This window comes from Papio anubis, chromosome 2 (assembly GCF_008728515.1).
Source record: "Papio anubis isolate 15944 chromosome 2, Panubis1.0, whole genome shotgun sequence".
In the NCBI taxonomy this organism is placed as follows: domain Eukaryota; kingdom Metazoa; phylum Chordata; class Mammalia; order Primates; family Cercopithecidae; genus Papio; species Papio anubis.
The window spans coordinates 18,214,857-18,234,072 of record NC_044977.1 but is presented as its reverse complement, the minus strand read 5'-3'; the positions used below and the strand labels follow the sequence as shown (position 1 = coordinate 18,234,072).

General features: G+C 35.8%; 1 protein-coding gene across 1 annotated transcript; it reads right to left on the bottom strand.

The window, feature by feature from the left end:
* Positions 1–13,033: 13,033 nt before the first annotated feature.
* Positions 13,034–16,483, bottom strand: LOC101016616 (olfactory receptor 5H14). The gene has a single exon (XM_021933960.2). It carries the CDS (start codon positions 15,262–15,264, stop codon positions 14,332–14,334), a length of 933 nt encoding a protein of 310 aa, XP_021789652.2. The 5' UTR covers positions 15,265–16,483; the 3' UTR covers positions 13,034–14,331.
* Between the last annotated feature and the right edge of the window lie 2,733 nt (positions 16,484–19,216).

Below are 19,216 nucleotides of genomic sequence, written 5' to 3'. Positions count from 1 at the left end.
ATGACACTTCTGTCATGTTTGTATAAACCTTAGTTAAACGTGAAATTTACTCTTAGTGCTTTGATTAGTATAATCTTATCTGAGGTAATCAAAACATAATTTAATAAGGCCAAAGTTTCTGATTCCCTTTAGGAGACAAACCCGAATACAGTTGTCTTTCCCATGAAAATTGCAGCTCAAATTTTAGACGTATACCTAGTTCCCCCATTTTGTGCTAAAATCTGATGGGAAATCTTATTAGACAAAGTCAATGGATGAAACAATGAAAAATAAAGGCAAGGACTGCAGTGGGAAGTGCCCTGAATTTTTCTGACATAAAAAGAAACACATAGACCAATGGAACAGAATAAAGAACCAGAAACAAATCCACACATCTACAGTGAATGCATTTTTTAACAAAGGTTCCAAGAACATACACTGGGAAAAGACAGTCTCATCAATAAATGATGCTGAGAAAACTAGATATCCATATGCAAAAGAATAAAACTAGACCCCTATCTCTCACCATATCCAAAAATAAAATCAAAATGAATAAAAAGCTTCAATCTAATACCTCAGACTATGAAACTTCTACAAGAAAACATTGAGGGAAGTCTCCAGGACATTGTTCTGGGCAAAGATTTCTTGAGCAATACCCTACAAGAATAGACAACCAAAGAAGACATGGACAAATGGGATTACATCAAGTTAAAAAGCTTCTGCACAACAAAGGATACAATCAACAAAATGAAGAGACAACCCACAGAATGGGAGAAAATAGTTGTAAACTACCCACCTGACAATGGATTAATAACCAGAATATATAAGGAACTCAAACCCCTTTGTAGGAAAGAATCTAATAATCTGATCAAATACAGGGTAAAAGATTTGAATAGACATTTCTCAAAAGAAGACATACAAATGGTAAGCAGCCATATGAAAAGGTGGTCAACATCCCTGATCATTAGAGAAATGCAAATCAAAATGGCCTGGCATCTAGTGCCTGCCATTTTTCCAGGCACACAGTGCAAGCTGTCAGTGGATCTACTATCCTGGCATCTGGAGGACAGTGGCCCTCTTCTCATAGCTCCACTAGGCAGTGCCCCAGTGGGAACTCTGTGTGAGGGCTCCAACCTCACATTTCCCCTTCCCACAGCCCTAGTAGAGGTTCTCCGTGAGGTCTCCACCCCTACAGCAGACTTATTCCTGAACATCCAGGTGTTTCCATGCATCCTCTGAAATCTAGGCAGAGGTTCCCAAATTCTTGTCTTTTGCATACCCACAGGCCACAGGAAGGCCATCAAAGCCTGGGGCTTTCACCCTCTGAAGCAATGACTCAAGCTATACCTTGACCCCTTTTAGCTATGGCTGGAGCTGGAGCAGCTAGGGTGCAGGGTGCCAAGTCCCAAGGCTGCACAGAACAGCGGGGCCCTGGGCCCAGCCCATGAAACCACTTTCCCTCCTAGACTTCTTGGCCTGTGATGGGAGGAGCTGTCATGAAGATCTCAGAAATGCCCTGCTGACATTTTCTGTATTGTCTTGGCTATTAATATTTGGATCCTTGTTACTCATGCAAATTTCTGCAAAAGGTTTAAATTTCTCCCCAGAAAATGGATTTTTCTTTTCTGCCACATGGCCAGGCTACACATTTTCCAGACTTTTATGCTCTGCTTCTCTTTTAAAGATAAGTTCAAGTTTCAGAAAATCTCTCTGTTCACACATATAATCATACACTTTTAGAAACAACCAGGTAACAAAACATCTTTAATCCTTTGTTGCTTAGAAATTTCTTCTGCCAGATACCCTAAATCATCTCTCTCAAGTTCAAAGTTCCACAGATCTCTAGGATCTCAAGGGAAAAACGCCAGCAGTCACTTTGCTAAAGCATAGCAAGAGTGACTTTTACTCCAGTTCCTAATAAGTTTCTCATCTCCATCTGACTACCTCAGTCTGGATTTCATTGTCCACATCACTAAGAGCATTTTGGTCAAAACCATTCAACAAGTCTCTAGGAAATTCCAAACTTTCCTTCATCTTACTGTCTTCTTCTGAGTCCTCCAAACTGTTACAACCTCTTCCTGTTACCCAGTTTCAAAATTGCTTCCTCATTTTCAGGTATCTTTATAGCAGTGCCCCACTCTTATGGTACTAATTTTCTGTATTAGTTCATTCTCACACTGCTATAAAGAACTACCTGAGACTGAGTACTTTATGAAGAAAAGAGATTTAATTGACTCATAATTCCATAGGCTGCACAGGAAGCATGGTTAGGAGGCCCCAGGAAACTTACAATCTTGGAAGAAAGTGAAGGGGAAGCAAGCAAGTCTTACCATGGCAGAGAAGGAGAGAGAGTGAGCAAAGAGAGAAGTGCCACACACTTTTAAATCACTAGGTCTCACGAGAACTCACTCACTATCACAAGAACACTAAGGGGGAAATCCGCTCCCATGATCCAATCACCTCCTATCAGGCCCCTTCCCTGACACATGAAGATTATAATTTGATATGAGATTTGGGAGAGAACACAGAAACACAGAGCCAAACCATATCAATAAATAACACAGGAGTCACTGAAAACTCTTCAGAAGGGTGCACTGACATTACACAACATTAAATTATATTGCCGTGTACTTGTGTAACATAATGCTGGCAATAATGAGAAGGATGAAGAAAGAGATTTAAGGCATTCAGAATGTAGCATCACTAGGATATTGCAAGGCATTCAGAATGTAGTATCGCTAGAGTTCAAATATTTAGTCCCGTATTTGATGGGAAAGTAGTATTCACTGAAGGAAAATGGAGTCTCTTTATGAGTAGATGGATCGTCATCCAAAATAGAGACTGAGAATTCAGATGCATTGACAAGTGTGTGGTGTGAACATGCCTTGAACATCGAGACTAGCTGGTTAGTATTAGTAATATACTACTACTAGAGCAACAGAAATAAAAAAATAAGTTGGGTGTCATTGGAGTAGATGAGGGCATAGTTATGAATTACTTGTCAGAGAGTATACTGAGAAAAGAGAAGTATAGAAAGAAAAAAAGTGATGGTAGAATGAGCTAATTTTCTTTGGATATAGTAATAGGATTGCTAGTAATAGTATCACTGGGTCAAATGGCAGTTCTGTTTCAAGTTCTTTGAAAAATTTACAGACTGCTTTCCACAGTGGCTGAAGTAATTTACATTCCCACCAACAGTATATATATGTTCCCTTTCTCTGCAGCCTCTCCAACATCTGTTTGTTTCTTTTTTTTAACTTTTTTTTTGACTGGTGTGAGATAGTGTCTCATTGTGGTTTTGATTTGCATTTCTCTGATGACTAGTGATAATGAGTATTTTTTCATATGTTTGTTGACCACTTGTGTGTCTTCTTTTAAGAAGTGTCTGTTCATGTTTGCTCATTTGTTAATGGGGTTATTTATTTATTTATTCTGGTTGAATTTTTTAAGTTCCTTATAGATTGTAGATATTAGACCTTTGTTGGATACATAGTTTGCAAGTATTTTCTCCCTTCATGTAGGTTGCTTTTAAACTCTACTGATAGTTTCTTTTGCTGTGCAAAAGTTCTTTCATTAGGTCCCACTTGTCAATTTTTGTTTTTGTTGCAGTTGATTTTGTGGACTTAACAAAAAATTCTTTACCAAGGCCAACATCAAGAGGGATATTTCCTAGGGCTTCTTCTCGGATATTTATAGTATGAGGTCTTACATTTAAAAATTTAATCCACCTTGAGTAAGTTTTTGTATATGTTGAAAGGTAAGGGTTCAGTTTTGTTCTTCTGCTTCAGGCTAGCCAGTTATCCTATCGCCATTTATTGACTATGGAATTCTTTAACCACTGCATGTTTATGTTGAACTTGAAAGTCAGATGGTTGTAAGTGCGTGACTATCTTTCTGAGTTTTCTCCTCTTTTCCATTGGTCTATGTGTCTAATTTTGTACAAGTACTATGCTGGCTTAATGAAAATCACTGTGTGTAGAAATTAAGCAATTTTTAATGGCTTTAGTGAGAGCAATTTTCCTTAAGTAATAGAATAAACGTCATCAAATAAGAAGTGAATGGGAAACAAGTAGCACAACAGTGAGAGTATGAGATAGAGCACTCAAAGAAATGTGAACACTTAGCATTTGTCTGCTGCTCACAAACTAATTTAATAGTTTTTCTCCCATAGAATAAAGAAAAGTTCTCAAGAGAAAAGATAGACAGATTGAGAGGAGATAAGAGGAAGATGTTGAGAGGAGAAAAGGGACAGTAAAAGCAGAAATGGAGATTTGTGTGGGTGAAATAAAACAGGAAGGAGGAAGGAAAGATAGGTAGAGAATAATGAAGTCATAGACGGGTAAGTGCAAAAAAGACAAGCCACAAGATAGAAAGAGAGGAAGTATCGGAGATTCATTAAGGCAAAACAGAGGCAAAGACTCAGAAGTTTCGTTTGGGTGTGTGCATTGACTCTAGTATTCAACAATACCAGCTAGAGCTCTGAGAGTCTTTTATTTTCTTTTATAAAAAATTCAAAGTTTATTTTTCCTGTGGAATTTGTGTATGATAGTCATTGACTTGAACTTTTACTCACAAATTTCCCACCGTTCATGAAAATATTGAAACTGACAGTTTAGTTCATATTTAAATTTTGATCTTCCTGTGTTATTAAAGTAATTAAAACTAAATTTCTCAAGAAACCATGATGGTTTTGAGAGCACTTCATTCTCCATCAGTATTTTTTAATAGCAGAAAGAAATCAAAGACTGAATCCTGATACAGATAATATAAAGAACAAATTGCAGTAATTCCATTCTTAAGTAAATTTTTACGTGGAAACCATGTCCTTCCACAAATCACAAAATAATGAAATCCTAAATCCTAAATCACAAAATAATGAAAAATTCTCAGAAGTTTTTACTGGAGTCCTTTTAAATTTATAAATGCTGAATAAGTTAGGAAAAGTATTTTTCTGATACATACATACATGTATTACTATTCATATAAAATGCTGAATAAAAATATATGTATCTCTACATACTGCTATGTATATTTATGTATCTATATATAAAATATTTAAATTATTGTCAGAAGTTATAGAGAAGTTAATGTTTAATAGACAGATCTTAAAATTTTAATCAGAATGTGTGATTACACAGAATGTACATTTATATTAGAATCATCAGAAAGGTTTCTTGTATAAGAACCATAATGAAAGAAAAGTTTAAACTGAACTTTAAAGCATATACCATTCTACTTAACCAGAACTTATCTTACAACGTCATTATAGTTGGGATATAGTTGGAAAATCATTATAAAAACTCATTTATCAAGAATTTTGCTTATCTAGATTTTAATCGTGATAATAAAACATGAAGATTATTTACTCTTTTAATAATTTTAATCATGATAATAAAACATGAAGATTATTTACTCTTTTTTAATTTGTAATTTTAGCATGCTATATCAAATCTAAAATTATTGTGAATTACATTGCATTTTAAACTTTATTTAAAAAGAATAACAGATATAAAATCATTTCTCTTTTACCAATGTCATAAGAAATTATGGAGCTCCTTTGAAAGTGTTTGGCTTTCTAAAGCAGAGAAAAATACATAATAGAACAGAACTGATAGTAACACAGGTAGTAATTCTTTGTACACTGATTCATTTTGGAGGCTTAATTTCCAATCTCAGAAAAATGTTGACATAAACTTGGCTCTATGTCGGTTCAACACAAGGGTTCATCAGTTGTGTATATCCACTGTGCCGGGACAGGAAGGTGTAGAGAACTGGAACATCCCTAAGAGCACCTTAGGGTTCCATGTAGGACAAAGGGAAGATCTGCAACTGGGTATTGTGGATTTAGATGTGTATAAGAAATGCAGATCATCCTACAGTGTACTATGGACTTCAGAATCATAAATATTAAGTCACTGTAAGCCAATTCTTGCTTTTAACAATTGAAATTACACTTTATGCCACTATTATCCACAACACATCACACTTCTTACATTTTATACAAACTTCAGTTTATAAAATTGGATGCTGTGAATGCTGTGATCAGTATAATGCTATCTCAGCTAGTAAAAATATGGTTTTAATAACCCAAAGATCTAGATTCCCTTCAGAAGCCAACTCCAAGTAAAATTGTCCTCCTCATGCAAACTGAACCTCAAATTCCAGACATATATCTTCCAGGCAAACTTATATCTGAAGAGAAATAAGGGGTTTTACTAAAAAGTTCAGGGGGAAGAAAAAGGCAAAATAAAGACAATCTGGCAGTGTATTGCCTCTTAGTTGGCGCTGTCACTATGTCTTTGTAATGCCATTCTATCATCCTATTCAATTAGTATATATATTTTTTCCAGAGTCTAGGTGTAAGTCTTTGACTGACAACTCCAACTGCTCCTTCTCTCTATGGAACCGCCCATTGGGATCTTCTTGCCTTCTACCCACATAGAGTCAATTATCAAGACAGAGGAATTATAAGCGAGAAAGAGTTTAATAGTTATAGAGCTGGCTAAATGGGAGACTAGAGTTTTATTATTACTCAAACAGCCTCTCCAAAAATTCAGAGGCTAGTATTTTTCAAAGACAGTTGTTAGTTTTTAAAGATAGTTGATCGCTTTAAAGACAGTTGTTGAGCAGGGGCAAGGAAATGGAAAATGCTCATTGGTTGGTTTAGGGATGAAATTATAGGGAGTCAAAGCTGTCCTCCTGAGGTGAGTCCAGATGAGCCAATTTACAAGTCAGAGTGGTGCCTGCTGGTTCATCAGAATACAAGGTCTAAAAATATACCTCGAACACCAAACTCAGATTTGACATTAGTAATGATATCCATAGGAGTAATTGGACAGGTTAGGAATCCCGTGTCTTCCGGCTGCATAACTCTTGAGCTATAGTTTCTAATCTTGTAATAATTTGTTAGTTTTCCAATGTGGTCTGGTCCCCAAGGAAAGAGGGGTTTGTTTTTAGTAAGGACAGTTATGCTCTTTGTTTCAAAGTCAAACTTAAATTAAATTTCTCTCAAAATTAGTTTGGCTTATACCCATGAATGAACAAAGGCAGTTTGGATATTAGAAGCACTGTCTAATTATCCTATGTCAAATTCACTGTCATGATTTTCTCATGTGATAGTCATAGGTGGGTAAGTGTAAAAAGATAAGCCACAAAACAGGGAGAGAGGAAGTATCAGAGATGCACTAAGGTAAAATAGAGGGAAGGACTCAGAAGCTTATGTTGAAACTGTGCATTAACTCTGGTGTTCATGAATACCACAGAGAGCTCCGAGAGTCTTTTCATTTTCTTTAAAAAGAATTCAAAGTTCATTTTCCTATGCAATTTGTGTATGACAAAGAGACTTTGAGTATAATTTTTGTCCATAAATTTTCCACTGTTCATGAACATATCAGCATTTTCTGAAAGTGTACTCCATATTTAAATGTTGCTTTATCTTTGTTATTTCAGTCATTAAAACTAAATTTCTCAAGAAATATTGCTGATTTGAGAACACTTTCTTCTCTGTCAGGTTTTTTTCTTTGATTATTTTTAGCAGAATTAACTAAGACAAAGACTGGATCCTAATACAAACATTGTAATAAATATAGGACAAGTAATTCTACTTGTAAAATTTTATAAGACAATCCCATGCAATCCCAAATTACAAAATAATGAAAAACTCTAAAATTCAATTTGTTTCAGGGTGCTTTTAAAAGCATAAATGCTAGTAAGGTTAGGGAAGTACATTTTCTGCATATTTTCTGAGATATATGCATAGATATACATATATTATAATTATTGCTAGTATTACCATGTGTATCTAAAATGTTCAATATGAAAAATGGGTACTTCTATGGATTTTATTATTTATATGTTTATGCACCTTATATATGAAATAATCAATGAAATTATTGAGAGAAGTGGTGAAAGTATAGAGGAGAAAATATTTAATTGACAGATCCTAAAAGTTTTCATTGGACAATGTGATTATACAGAATGAAACTACATCACAACCATCGGAAAAGTTTCTTACATAACAATCACAATGAATTGAAGATTTAAACCCAGCTTTAATAATTTTAACTTTCTAATTAGCCAGAACTTATAACATCATTATAGTCAGGTTAAAAAGATAATACATTATCATTTAAAATTTAAAAATTTATTTTATAGGTGTTTTGGTTATCAAGATTTTAGCCATAATAATGAGATATCAAGATTCTTCACTCTTTTTGTTCCCAGCAATCTTGGCATGCTGCAAACCAAATACAAAATTATTATATATTAAATAACATTTTAAAATTTCTTTAAAAATAATAATGGATATGATAAAACAATTTTCCTCTTACTAATTTCATAAGAAATTACAGAGATCCTTTAAAGTATTAGGCTTTCTAAAGCAGAGAAAAATACATAATAGAACAGATCTGATAATAAGACAGGCAGCAATTCTATGCACACTGATGCATTTTGAAGGCTTCATTTCCAATCTCAGAAAAATATTGTTTATAAAAATTTGCTTTCAACACAAGTGTTGACCAATATTGTATATCTGTTTTCACCAGGAGAGAAAGAAGTAGAGAACTGAAATTCCCCTAAGAGCATCTTAGGATTCCCTGTAGGACAAAGTGAAAATCTTCAACTGGGTATTGTGGATTTAGATGTGTATGAGAAATACAGATTATCCTACAGGACACTGCAGAGTTTAGAACCATAGACATTAAGTCACTGTACCCAGTTTGGGTTTTAACAATTGAAATTACACTTTATGCCGCTATTATCCACAACACCTAACACTTTAGACATTATATGCAAACTTCAGTTTCTACATAAAATAGGATTCTCTGAATGCTGTGATTAATATAGTCTCATCAGAGCTGGTGAAGACATGATTTTAATAAGGTCAAAGATCTAGGTTCCCTTCAGAAGCCAACCCCAAGTAAATTTGTAAAATTGTCCTCATTCAAACTGCAGCTCGAACTCCAGACATATATCTAACTTCCAGGCGAGCTGAAATCTGATGAGAAGTGTTAATAGGCAAATGTCTGGGGGAGGAATAAAGAAAAGCAAAGACAATCTTGCAATGCATTGCCACCTAGTTGGTGCTGTCACTACAGCTTCATACTGCCATTGTATCTTTCTGTCCAATTAGTTTATATATAATTTCCAGAAAGTCTAGGTGTAGATCACTGACTGACTTAACTCAAACTGCTCCCTCTCTCTATGGAAACACCCAATGAGATCTTTTTGCCTGACACCTGGATAAAGCCCATTAGCAAGACAGAGGAATTGCAATAGAGAGTTTAATCCATATAGAGCTGGCTAAATGGGAGATTAGATTCAAGTTTTATTATTGCTCAAATCACCCTTTCCAAAAATTCAGAGGCTAGGGTTTTTTAAACACAGTTCGTTGGGCAGGGGTCTAAGGAATGAGGAAAGCTGACTGGTTGGGATGAGGATACAATCATAGGGGTTGAAGTTGTCTTCTTGTGAATCCTGTGTGGGGGTCTCAAAACTAGAGGAGTCCTTTTACCATTCTGGGTGGTGCCAGCTGACTTATCAGAATTCAGGATCTATAAAACACCTGGAACACCAATCTTAGATTTCACAATAGGAATATTATCTGTAGGAGCGATTAGGAAGGTTAGAAATCTGTGGTCTCTAGTTGCATGATCAGGAGCCATAACTTCTAATTTTGTGATAATCTGAGTTTTACAAAGGTGGTCGGATTCACAAGCAAGGAGGAGGTTTGCTTTGAGGAGAGACTCTTACCATATTTGTTCCAAAGTCAAACTATAAATTCCTTCCAGAGGTGGTTGAACCTACAGTCAGGAATGCAGAAGGGCAGCTTGGAGATGAGAAGCACTGCCTGATTTTCTTATTGCAGATTCACTGTCATAATATTCCTGTGTGAGATTTTTCTGTCATCATTTTTGCAAAGGTGGTTTCAACTACATTTCACTCTATCATACTCCACCTTATAACTCTGAGTCTACTAAGCCTTTTGCTCAGTTACATTTTCACCCATTAAAATAAAGGAAACTAGATAAATGCCTTATAAAGTCACTTCCTCAGACCAACCAGGCCTGCCTTCTTTAACCACCTTTACACCTTGGTCAAAATCTGAGCTCAGAGCAATAGAGAAAAATATCTCTGTCCCAAGCAAAAGTGCCAGAAGTTTTCTGTGGAATTAGAATTCTTGCAGGATCATATAACCCAGGACTCCCTGATCTTTATCAATTTAATAACATGGTACTGTAAGACGGCTAATCCTACAGCTGCAGCCAAACATGAAGTACCTAAGATAGATAGCAAAGATCCAACAACTCAGTCTTCCAGAAAAGGAACAAAACGGGGTGGGAAAATAACAAATAATCCTCCAGCATCCATTCCCCAAGTATTTCTTCGAAAATTCACTTGTCTGACATGTAATCTTATAAACAAAACAGGAGGAACTAATCTCTGACTATAAGGCAAGATCAGAAGTGTGATTTGTAGAACATTCTGGTCAATTCATGTTGAGTTCAGCATAGAAAATACTCGTCCTATTTATCAGTGGGATCCACCTTCAACTCATTAACCTAATTACAAAACAAAAGCTATATTGAGAAGCTGATGATCTACCAAATTAATACCCCAAAATATATTTCAGTAGAAAATTATAGTGCATCCGCTATTAAATTCAAGTTCTGTCTGTTGTCTTTGAGTTTTATTATCTACCTATAAATTGTCTTTTTCACGAAGCCCTATGAGCTTGGTGTGGGCAACTTGATATAAAGTTCAGAGGACAATTTTCATACATGCAGCTGAGTGGGCTGCTAAAAAGCTCACCAAAATATCCAATAACATAATCAGAGACATTCAGACTGCAAAACAGAAAAATCAACAATTGCAACTGCCATTTTATTCCAACATCAAAAGATGCTTTGAGCTTAAAATCTATATCTCCTCAACTAACTGCCCTTTGGGTTCAGATACTAAGTTTACAGATTGTTATAACCATTAACCTTCCCCCCCCCGCCCCCGAGACAGAGTTTCGCTCTGTTGCCCAGGCTGGAGTGCAGTAGCACCATCTCGGCTCACTGCAACCTCAGCCTCCTGGGTTCAAGCGATTCATCTGCCTCAGCCTCACAAGAAGCTGGGATCACAGGCACCTGCCACCACTCCCGGCTAATTTCTTGTATTTTTAGTACAGACAGGTTTCACCATGGTGGCGAGGCTGGTCTGGAACTCCTGACCTCAACTGATGCACCCACCTTGGCCTCCCAAAGTGCTGGGATTAGAGGCGTGAGCCACCACGCCTGGCCTATAACCATTAACTTTTTATTTGTCTTGTTTCGTTCATGGGCACTTTGGCTGTGGGGTAATTCCCAGTCCCTTGATGTTTACCTCATGAGGGTCATCGTTAATCTTCCTGGTATGCTGTATTTTCTCGAGTCTGAAATGCAAATTCACAGCCATCACAGTTATCAGATTTTCTCCATATAATTAAAATGGCATAAACAAAGTGTCCAATAAAAGAAACACTGCTTTAAGAGACTAGAAATTGTAACTTTTGAGACTAGAAATTGTAACTTATGCTGAGACAAAGACAACCAGCTCTGGTGGTGAGAAAGTGCTCCATGTGCCTGAGTGTTGGTCAATATCCCATAATTGAGAAGTGAAACAAAAGGGAGAAAATAGTTAAAATAATAAAATTGAAGTACATTAGGCTGAGGTGGCTCCAGCCAAGTGGGCTTCTACCTAAGCACACAGAAACCCAACTCATTGTAAATGGTAAAACAAAAGTTAACTTGTTCTTTTTCTTTATACTTTAAGTTCTGGGATACATGTGCAGATCGTGCAGGTTGTTACACATGTATACATGTGCCATGGTGGTTTGCTGCACCCATCAACACATCATGCAGGTTTTAAGCCCCACATGCATTAGGTGTTTGTCCTAACGCTCTCCCTCCCCTTCCCTCCACCCCCTGACAGGCCCCGGTGTATGACGTTCACCTCCCTGTGCCCATGTGTTCTCATTGTTCAACTCCCACTTATAAGAGAGAACATGTGGTGTTTAGTTTTCTGTTCCTGTGTTAGTTTGCTGAGAATAATGGTTTCCAGCTTCATCCATGTCCCTGCAAAGGACATGAACTCATTCTTTTTTATGGCTGCATAGTATTCCATGGTGTATATGTGCCACATTTTCTTTATCCAGTCTGTCATTGGTGTGCCTCTGGGTTGGTTTGAAGTGCTTGCTATTGTGAATACTGCTGCAATAAACATATGTCTTCATGTGTCTTTATAACAGAATGATAGCTAAGTCTTTGGGTATATACTCAATAATGGAATTACTGGGTCAAATGGTATTTCTGGTTTCAGATCCTTGAGGAATAACCACACTGTCTTCTTCAATGGTTAACTAATTACGTGCCCAACAGTGTGAAAGCATTCCCGTTTCTCCACCTCCTCTCCAGCATCTGTGGTTTCCTGACTTCTTAATATCGCCATTCTAATGGTGTGAGGTGGTATCTCCTTGTGGTTTTGATTTGCACTTCTCTAATGACCAGTGATGACGAGCTTTTTTTCATGTTTGTTGGTCACATAAATGTCTTCTTTTGGGAAGTGTCTGTTCATATCCTTCACCCATGTTTTGATGGGGTGGTTTGTTTTTCTCTTGTAAATTTGTTTAAGTTCCTTATAGATGCTGGATCTTAGCCCTTTGTCAGATGGAGAGATTGCAAAAATTTTCTCCCTTTCTGTCAGTTGCCTGTTCACTCTGATGATAGGTTCTTAATAAAAGTTTACTTTAACCAATCAGAAATGATCAACTCACCTCTAAGTAGGAACTTTCTACTGGAATAATCCAAATAATACTACTGCTCCACTTTAGCCACAAAAGTTTCTTTTTGCCTTACTTCCACATTAAATCAATAAAAGCCTTTCTCTCCTCTTATGTATACGTAAGTGTATATATACATATATATTGACACCTAAAATACACACACATATTTTTTTATATATATATCATTGCTACCTGATTTTATATATATTTATTTATTTATTTTTAAAAAATATATATATATATAAAATCAGGTAGCAATGATGATCCAACAAAAGAAATTGTAGGCATTGGAAAAAACAATCTGACAGCAAAATGGGGAAATAAATGAGTGTAAGAAGGGTGGAGAAAATAACTAGAGGTTTGCAAAACAACATGTGCGTAATTTTTAGGGTAAGGGCCTTGGTATCAGTGACAAAGTGAAATGAATTTCAGTGTCGAAAGATAAAAGGCAGAGTGGAATGGTAGATGGATGACTCACATACTTCAAGAGTATGAAGTGAAAATAAAGTTAACAAGGACTTTTTGAAGCAGAAAATATCCAAACTCTTCCTCATTTTCATATTTTTCTTCGCAATCACTGGACACTATGATGTCATGTCAACTTAAAATTCTTTGAACTTTGGTGATAAAGATTTAAAGTCCCTGGTTGTCAACAACACATTCCAATAATCATGTAACATCACTGACTTTTAAAACCTTAGTAGCTTCATTTATTTTTTCTAGGAAGATTAAGACCCTTTTCTTCCTACTATGTCATTTGTCTTTTCCTTTCTATGACTATTTCAAATTAAGTTCTGTTTATTCATTTAATTTTCTCATTTAGGGAAGCTTTTCAGATTGAAAATGAAATCACAGCTGCTAAGTCCCTTAGAAGCCATCTTAGAAAGTTAAAGGCTGCATGCTTCTTACTCATACAAGCACACAGCGTTAACAGCATCCTCTTGCCCTCTTGCACATTGGCAGTGCCTTCACTGTTAACCCCATCTCATTTTGTCCTCACTGCATTTCCATTTCTGTTACTTTATTTGATATGTAAGTTGGCTTCCTACAAGAAGTGAAATTCACTCTTTTACAGTAAGTGGACTGAAAGGCCTCTTGATGGCTAGTAGAATTCTTGAATCTACCTGTCTTCCCCTAGACACAAATCAACCTTCACTATGAAGATAAATGTGATAGACATCTCGGGTCATACAGTTGTGTTAGTATCAAAAACATCATACTTAAGTGCTTAACAGATGAACTAGACTATTTTGAATTTGATGTATTTATGAGACACACTGATTAACATGCCATACTGTACAATATTTTTATTTGCTTTATGCTATCATTATTCTATTATGAACAGTTGACTAAAATTTCTCAAATGCTTTTGAATAACAGTGGGATATTTTAATTAGTTAAATAGGTACTAATATCATAGGTCATTAAAGTGCTGGGAGAGTTATAATTGCAAAATCCTTTAATGGTGGCAAAACATAGGTACCTCTAATTTGCACAATTTTGTGACTATTTTAGTAAATAGAAAAGAGAAATGAGTAAGAGATCTAAACATCATTTCTTTTGACCATTTTTGTGAGTGAATCTATTACTTGCTTATTTCTCAGGCTGTAGATAATGGGATTTAATAAAGGAACTATGACAGTGTAAAATAGAGACTCCATCATATCTTGGTCATCAGCCTGTGGGGAAGCAGAGCCCACATACATGAAGGCGAGGGGGCCATAGTATAAAGATACAGATAAGAGATGAGCTCCACAGGTGGAGAAGGCTTTTCTTATACCTTTCACAGACCTCTTTTTCAAGATTGTATAGAGGACAAATGTATAAGATATAAGAACAGTCCCAATGGTGAAAACTTGTATTGAACCTGAGAAAATAAAAACCATGAGAAAATTAATAGAAGAATCAGTACAGGAAATTTTTAACAATGGGATAATGTCACAGTAAAAGTGATGTATTATGTTGGAATTACAGAAGGTTAATCTGTAAAAGAAACCTTCATGAATTACAGCATGAAGAAGGCCACCTAGAAATGACAAGACTAATAGCCGGATGCATAGTCTGTTGGTCATAATGACTGGATAAAGTAAAGGTTTGCATATGGCTACATAGCGATCATACGCCATTGTTGCCAAGAGAAAACATTCTGTGGTTACACCAATTGCAAAGGAAAAAAATTGTATCTTGCATTCAGAGAGAGATATGATCTTACTCTTAGCTAAGAAGTTGATCAGCATCTTCGGAGTCACTGTGGATGATAACAAAGCATCCACAAAAGCCAAATTCCCGAGGAATAAGTACATTGGGATATGAAGGTGAGGGTCTTTCCAGATGACAGCAATCAGGCCAAGATTCCCCATGATGGTGATGAGATATGTTACTAAGAATGCCAGGAACAGGGGTATTTTCCACTTTGGTTGATATAAAAATCCTGTGAGAACAAACTCTGTCAGCAATGTTGCATTTGCCTCTTCCATGTCCTCACTGCATGTCCTCTAAAATAAAATGCAACAAATGAAAGGGAACATTTGCAATGGCATTACGAGTTGAAATTGGGGAAGAGGTGTTGCGATGAAGTGTGCAATTATCAGAGCCCTCTTAATTTTTTGATCATTATTATAAATAAGAAATCCTATATTTAAGGTGTTAATGAAATGAAAAAATCATATATTATTGTTTGAAAATTGGGTAGTAATATGCATTCTCTGGATTCCCTAAATTTATGTGCACACTCTTGAATGTGGTAGAACAATCCTGTGTCTGGTACATGAATGGAGGTCCTGGAGAAAAAGTTTTTGAAAGGTCTGAATAAAAATCAATGAAATAAATGCCATGTGAAGAATCTTACACTTTTTCATTATATAACTATGTACCAAATACTTTAAGATGGGAAATAGCATCCTAAAACAGTTTCTAAATTTTTTGATAGTGTAGAGAGTATGCTGTGGGATGGGGAAATTGGACTAAGGGGTACTAATTAGAAACTTGTTACTAAGGTCCCAGTAATCCCAAATCAAATCACAAATGAAAATTATCTGGAAAGTGTTTTATGAAAAATACAGATTGTGAGATTTTAATGTAGAAATTGATTATTTCAGAAATGAGTTCTAGAAATCTGTCTTTAAAAATACCCTCAAGGTGATTCAAATGAGTGCTAGGTGTCTAGTCCATGTGTGATATTACATTGGAAGAGATGGTAAGACAAAGAAATAGATTCCAAAGAATTCAGAATGTAGATTCTCTAGTATTCTATGACATATTTGGTGGGAAACAAAAGGTAATAAAGGAGGCAAGAGTCACTTGGTGACTGGGTAGTTGGTCATTAAATATTAAGGATGGGAACTCAGATGTGCTAGCAAGTTCTTGGAGTGAGCATCCTGCAGCCAACTAGGTAGATCCAATCAGTAATATGAGCCTGTTAGAGTTTAACAGAAATAATTACTAGGAATTATTGTGGTAGTCAAAGGCACAGTTAAGAATGATGTATCCATTGGAGAGTAACAAAGAAACAAAAAGAGTGGCAAAAAAAATCAACTGGAGCAAGTTATGTTAAAGAGGTAACAAAGTGGACATATGTCCCGTAAATAGCCAAGATGTGATTTTTTTTTTTACCATCCACGTCTTGGCAGCTGTCAGAGGATACCTACTGCTCTACAAGCCAAAAGAGCTAGAAACTCATTTTCCCATTCTTCTTCCTTGTAGAGTGAAGGGACACGATCTAGGATGGCAAATGAAACACACTGATCCTACATTTGGAATATGGAGAGAGAGAGAGAAAGATTTTGGATTCAAAGGTAGCCAAGGCAGAATTACCAAGACTCTTCTTAATGCAACTTTTATTTACATCAATAACATTTACAGTGTGAGCTGTGAATTGTTGTCCAATGTGGGTGTAAGGATACAGGAATTTATCTGTAGGTGACTCACATTAAAAGTTTTAATCAGAGAATGTGGCTAATTAAAAGGAATGGGTATTTATATCAGAATAATTCCAAGAAATAATTCTAAGAATCATTATGATCTGAACCTTTAAACCAAGTTTTAATTATTTAATGACCTAGGTCATATAAAGTTATTATAACAAGATTAACAAGATAATACAGTATCATTAAAGGAACAATTCAGTCTTACAACTACCCTATCCATAGTATAGTCATAAAACTGAAATCTAAAGACAGTATAGTAATAGTTATTCAACTTCCTTCTGGCTATTTTAATAGCCTGTATACCTGATCTAAAATTTCAATCAATTAAACAGCATTTCAACATTTCTATAAAGCATAATGAAAATTAAAAAAATTATTTCCTCCTTACCCATATTTTTGAAAGAAATTGTGGATATCCTTTAAACGTGTTACACTGTATAAAACAGAAAAAAAATGAAACCACAGTAGCACCGCGATGTTAATAGCACTGGTAGCATTTCACTGCATATTCATTCTTTTTGGACACTTCATTTCCCAAGCTTAGAAAACTTTTGGTTATAAAAATTTGGTTTGAGCACATGACTGATCCAATTGTGCAGCTGGGTATTTTTTCCAGAAGATGAAGGAGTGAAAAACTGAAGTTCTCATAAGATTGCCAGAGGACTCCCTGTAGAACAGATTGAAGCGATTCTAGTGGGCATTGTGAATTCAGACACATATGAGAATCCAGGTTGGCCCAAAGGTCATTACAGACTCCCAGAACCATAAGCATCATTTCATTGTGGACACTTCTACTTTTAACAATTGAAATAACACTTTATGCCACTATTTACCACCACAGATGACACTTCTGCCATATTTGTTCAAACTTTAGTATATATGTGAAATTTACTCTTAGGGCTTTGATTAGTATGGTCTTATCTGACATAATCAAAGCATAATTTTAGTAAGACCAAAATTTTAGATTCAATTCAGGAGCCAAAACCAAACAGAGCTGTGTTCCCCATTCCAATTTCAGCTTACATTTTAGACATATACCAAGTTCCTCCATTTGTAGCTAAAATCTGATGGGAAATTTCACTAGGAAGAGGACAAGGGAGGAGCCAATATAAAACAAAGCTAGGGACTGCAGTGGAAGGTGCCCTAATTCTGTGCTTCTCAAATGATAATGCCTATGACTTTCCTAGAGATCCTGTCAAAATGCAGATTCTCTTTCAGTAGTTCTTGTGTGGGTCTCTCAGGAGACTTTATTTCTAACAAAGTGATAACTGTGGACATTTGCCATCCAACAGGCCTTCATCATGGGAGGACCTAGATTATCAAAGAGCCTTGATCATTGGAAAACAATAAATGGTAACTGTGGCTGGTTTGAAAAGAGAGAAGCAAGGAAGGCCAGGTGTGTTCAGGGTGGCCAGCATGGGGAGGCTTCCAAGCGAATTCGGAGGGTAGTCAGTGGTTTTGTCTTTACCACAATTTACAGAACAATTATAGAAGTATTATTGCGGGAGTTTGAAAATGATGGCAACATATTCAGTACTTTCTTTAGAACATTAACTCAGCAACATATTAGTGAGCATTCTTTCAGAAACAAAATCTAATAGACTTATTTGTAATATTTACATTTTTGTATTTAAATAGTGATTTGTAACATTCTTGACAGTAAATGTATTCATTAAAGAAAAGTTAGTTGGAAAGTAAAAGCCATATTTTTTGGTAGATTCCTTAATCGCTTATCCTTTTTTCATATAATGTTTCTTGAAAAAGACAAAGAAATAAGACAAATAATACATAGAATACACAGAAGTCACTGAAAACTCTTCAGTAGAGAGATGTAAGCAGTTTAACGTGCTGACGTAAGTACTGACATGACACAAACTTAAATCAAGTGGCTTCATCCTTGTATAATATAATGTTGGGAATAATGAAAAGGATGAAGAGATAGATTCTAAGGTATTCAGAATTTACTGTCACTTGAACTTAGTCCTGTATTTGACGGAAATGTAGTGGTCGCTGAAGGAAAAAAGTATCACTCTGTGAGTAGGCAGATAGTCATCCAAAATAGAGACTGAGAACTCAGATGCATTGAGGAGTTTGCAGTACGAGCACGCTTTGAACAGCCAGGTGCAGGTAAGCTGTTTAGATTTAGCAATACAGTTCTACAAGAGCAATATAAATATTATTTTGGAAGTCATTTAAGCAGCTGAGGATATAGTTATGAATGTCATATCTATTGGAGAGTACACTAAAAAAAAAGAAGTATAACAAGAAAAAAATTGACAGTATAATGATCTAATTTCCTTTGGGTATATATCCAGAAATGGAATTACTGAGTCAAATTGGAGCTCTGTTTCAAGTTCTTTGAGAAATCTGCAGACTGCGTTCCACAGTGGCTGAAGTAATTTGTATTCCCACCAATAGCGTATGTGTTCCCTTTTCTTGGTAGCCTCTTCAGCGTCTGTTGTTTTTTGACTTTTTAATAATAGTCATTCTGACTGGTGTGAGA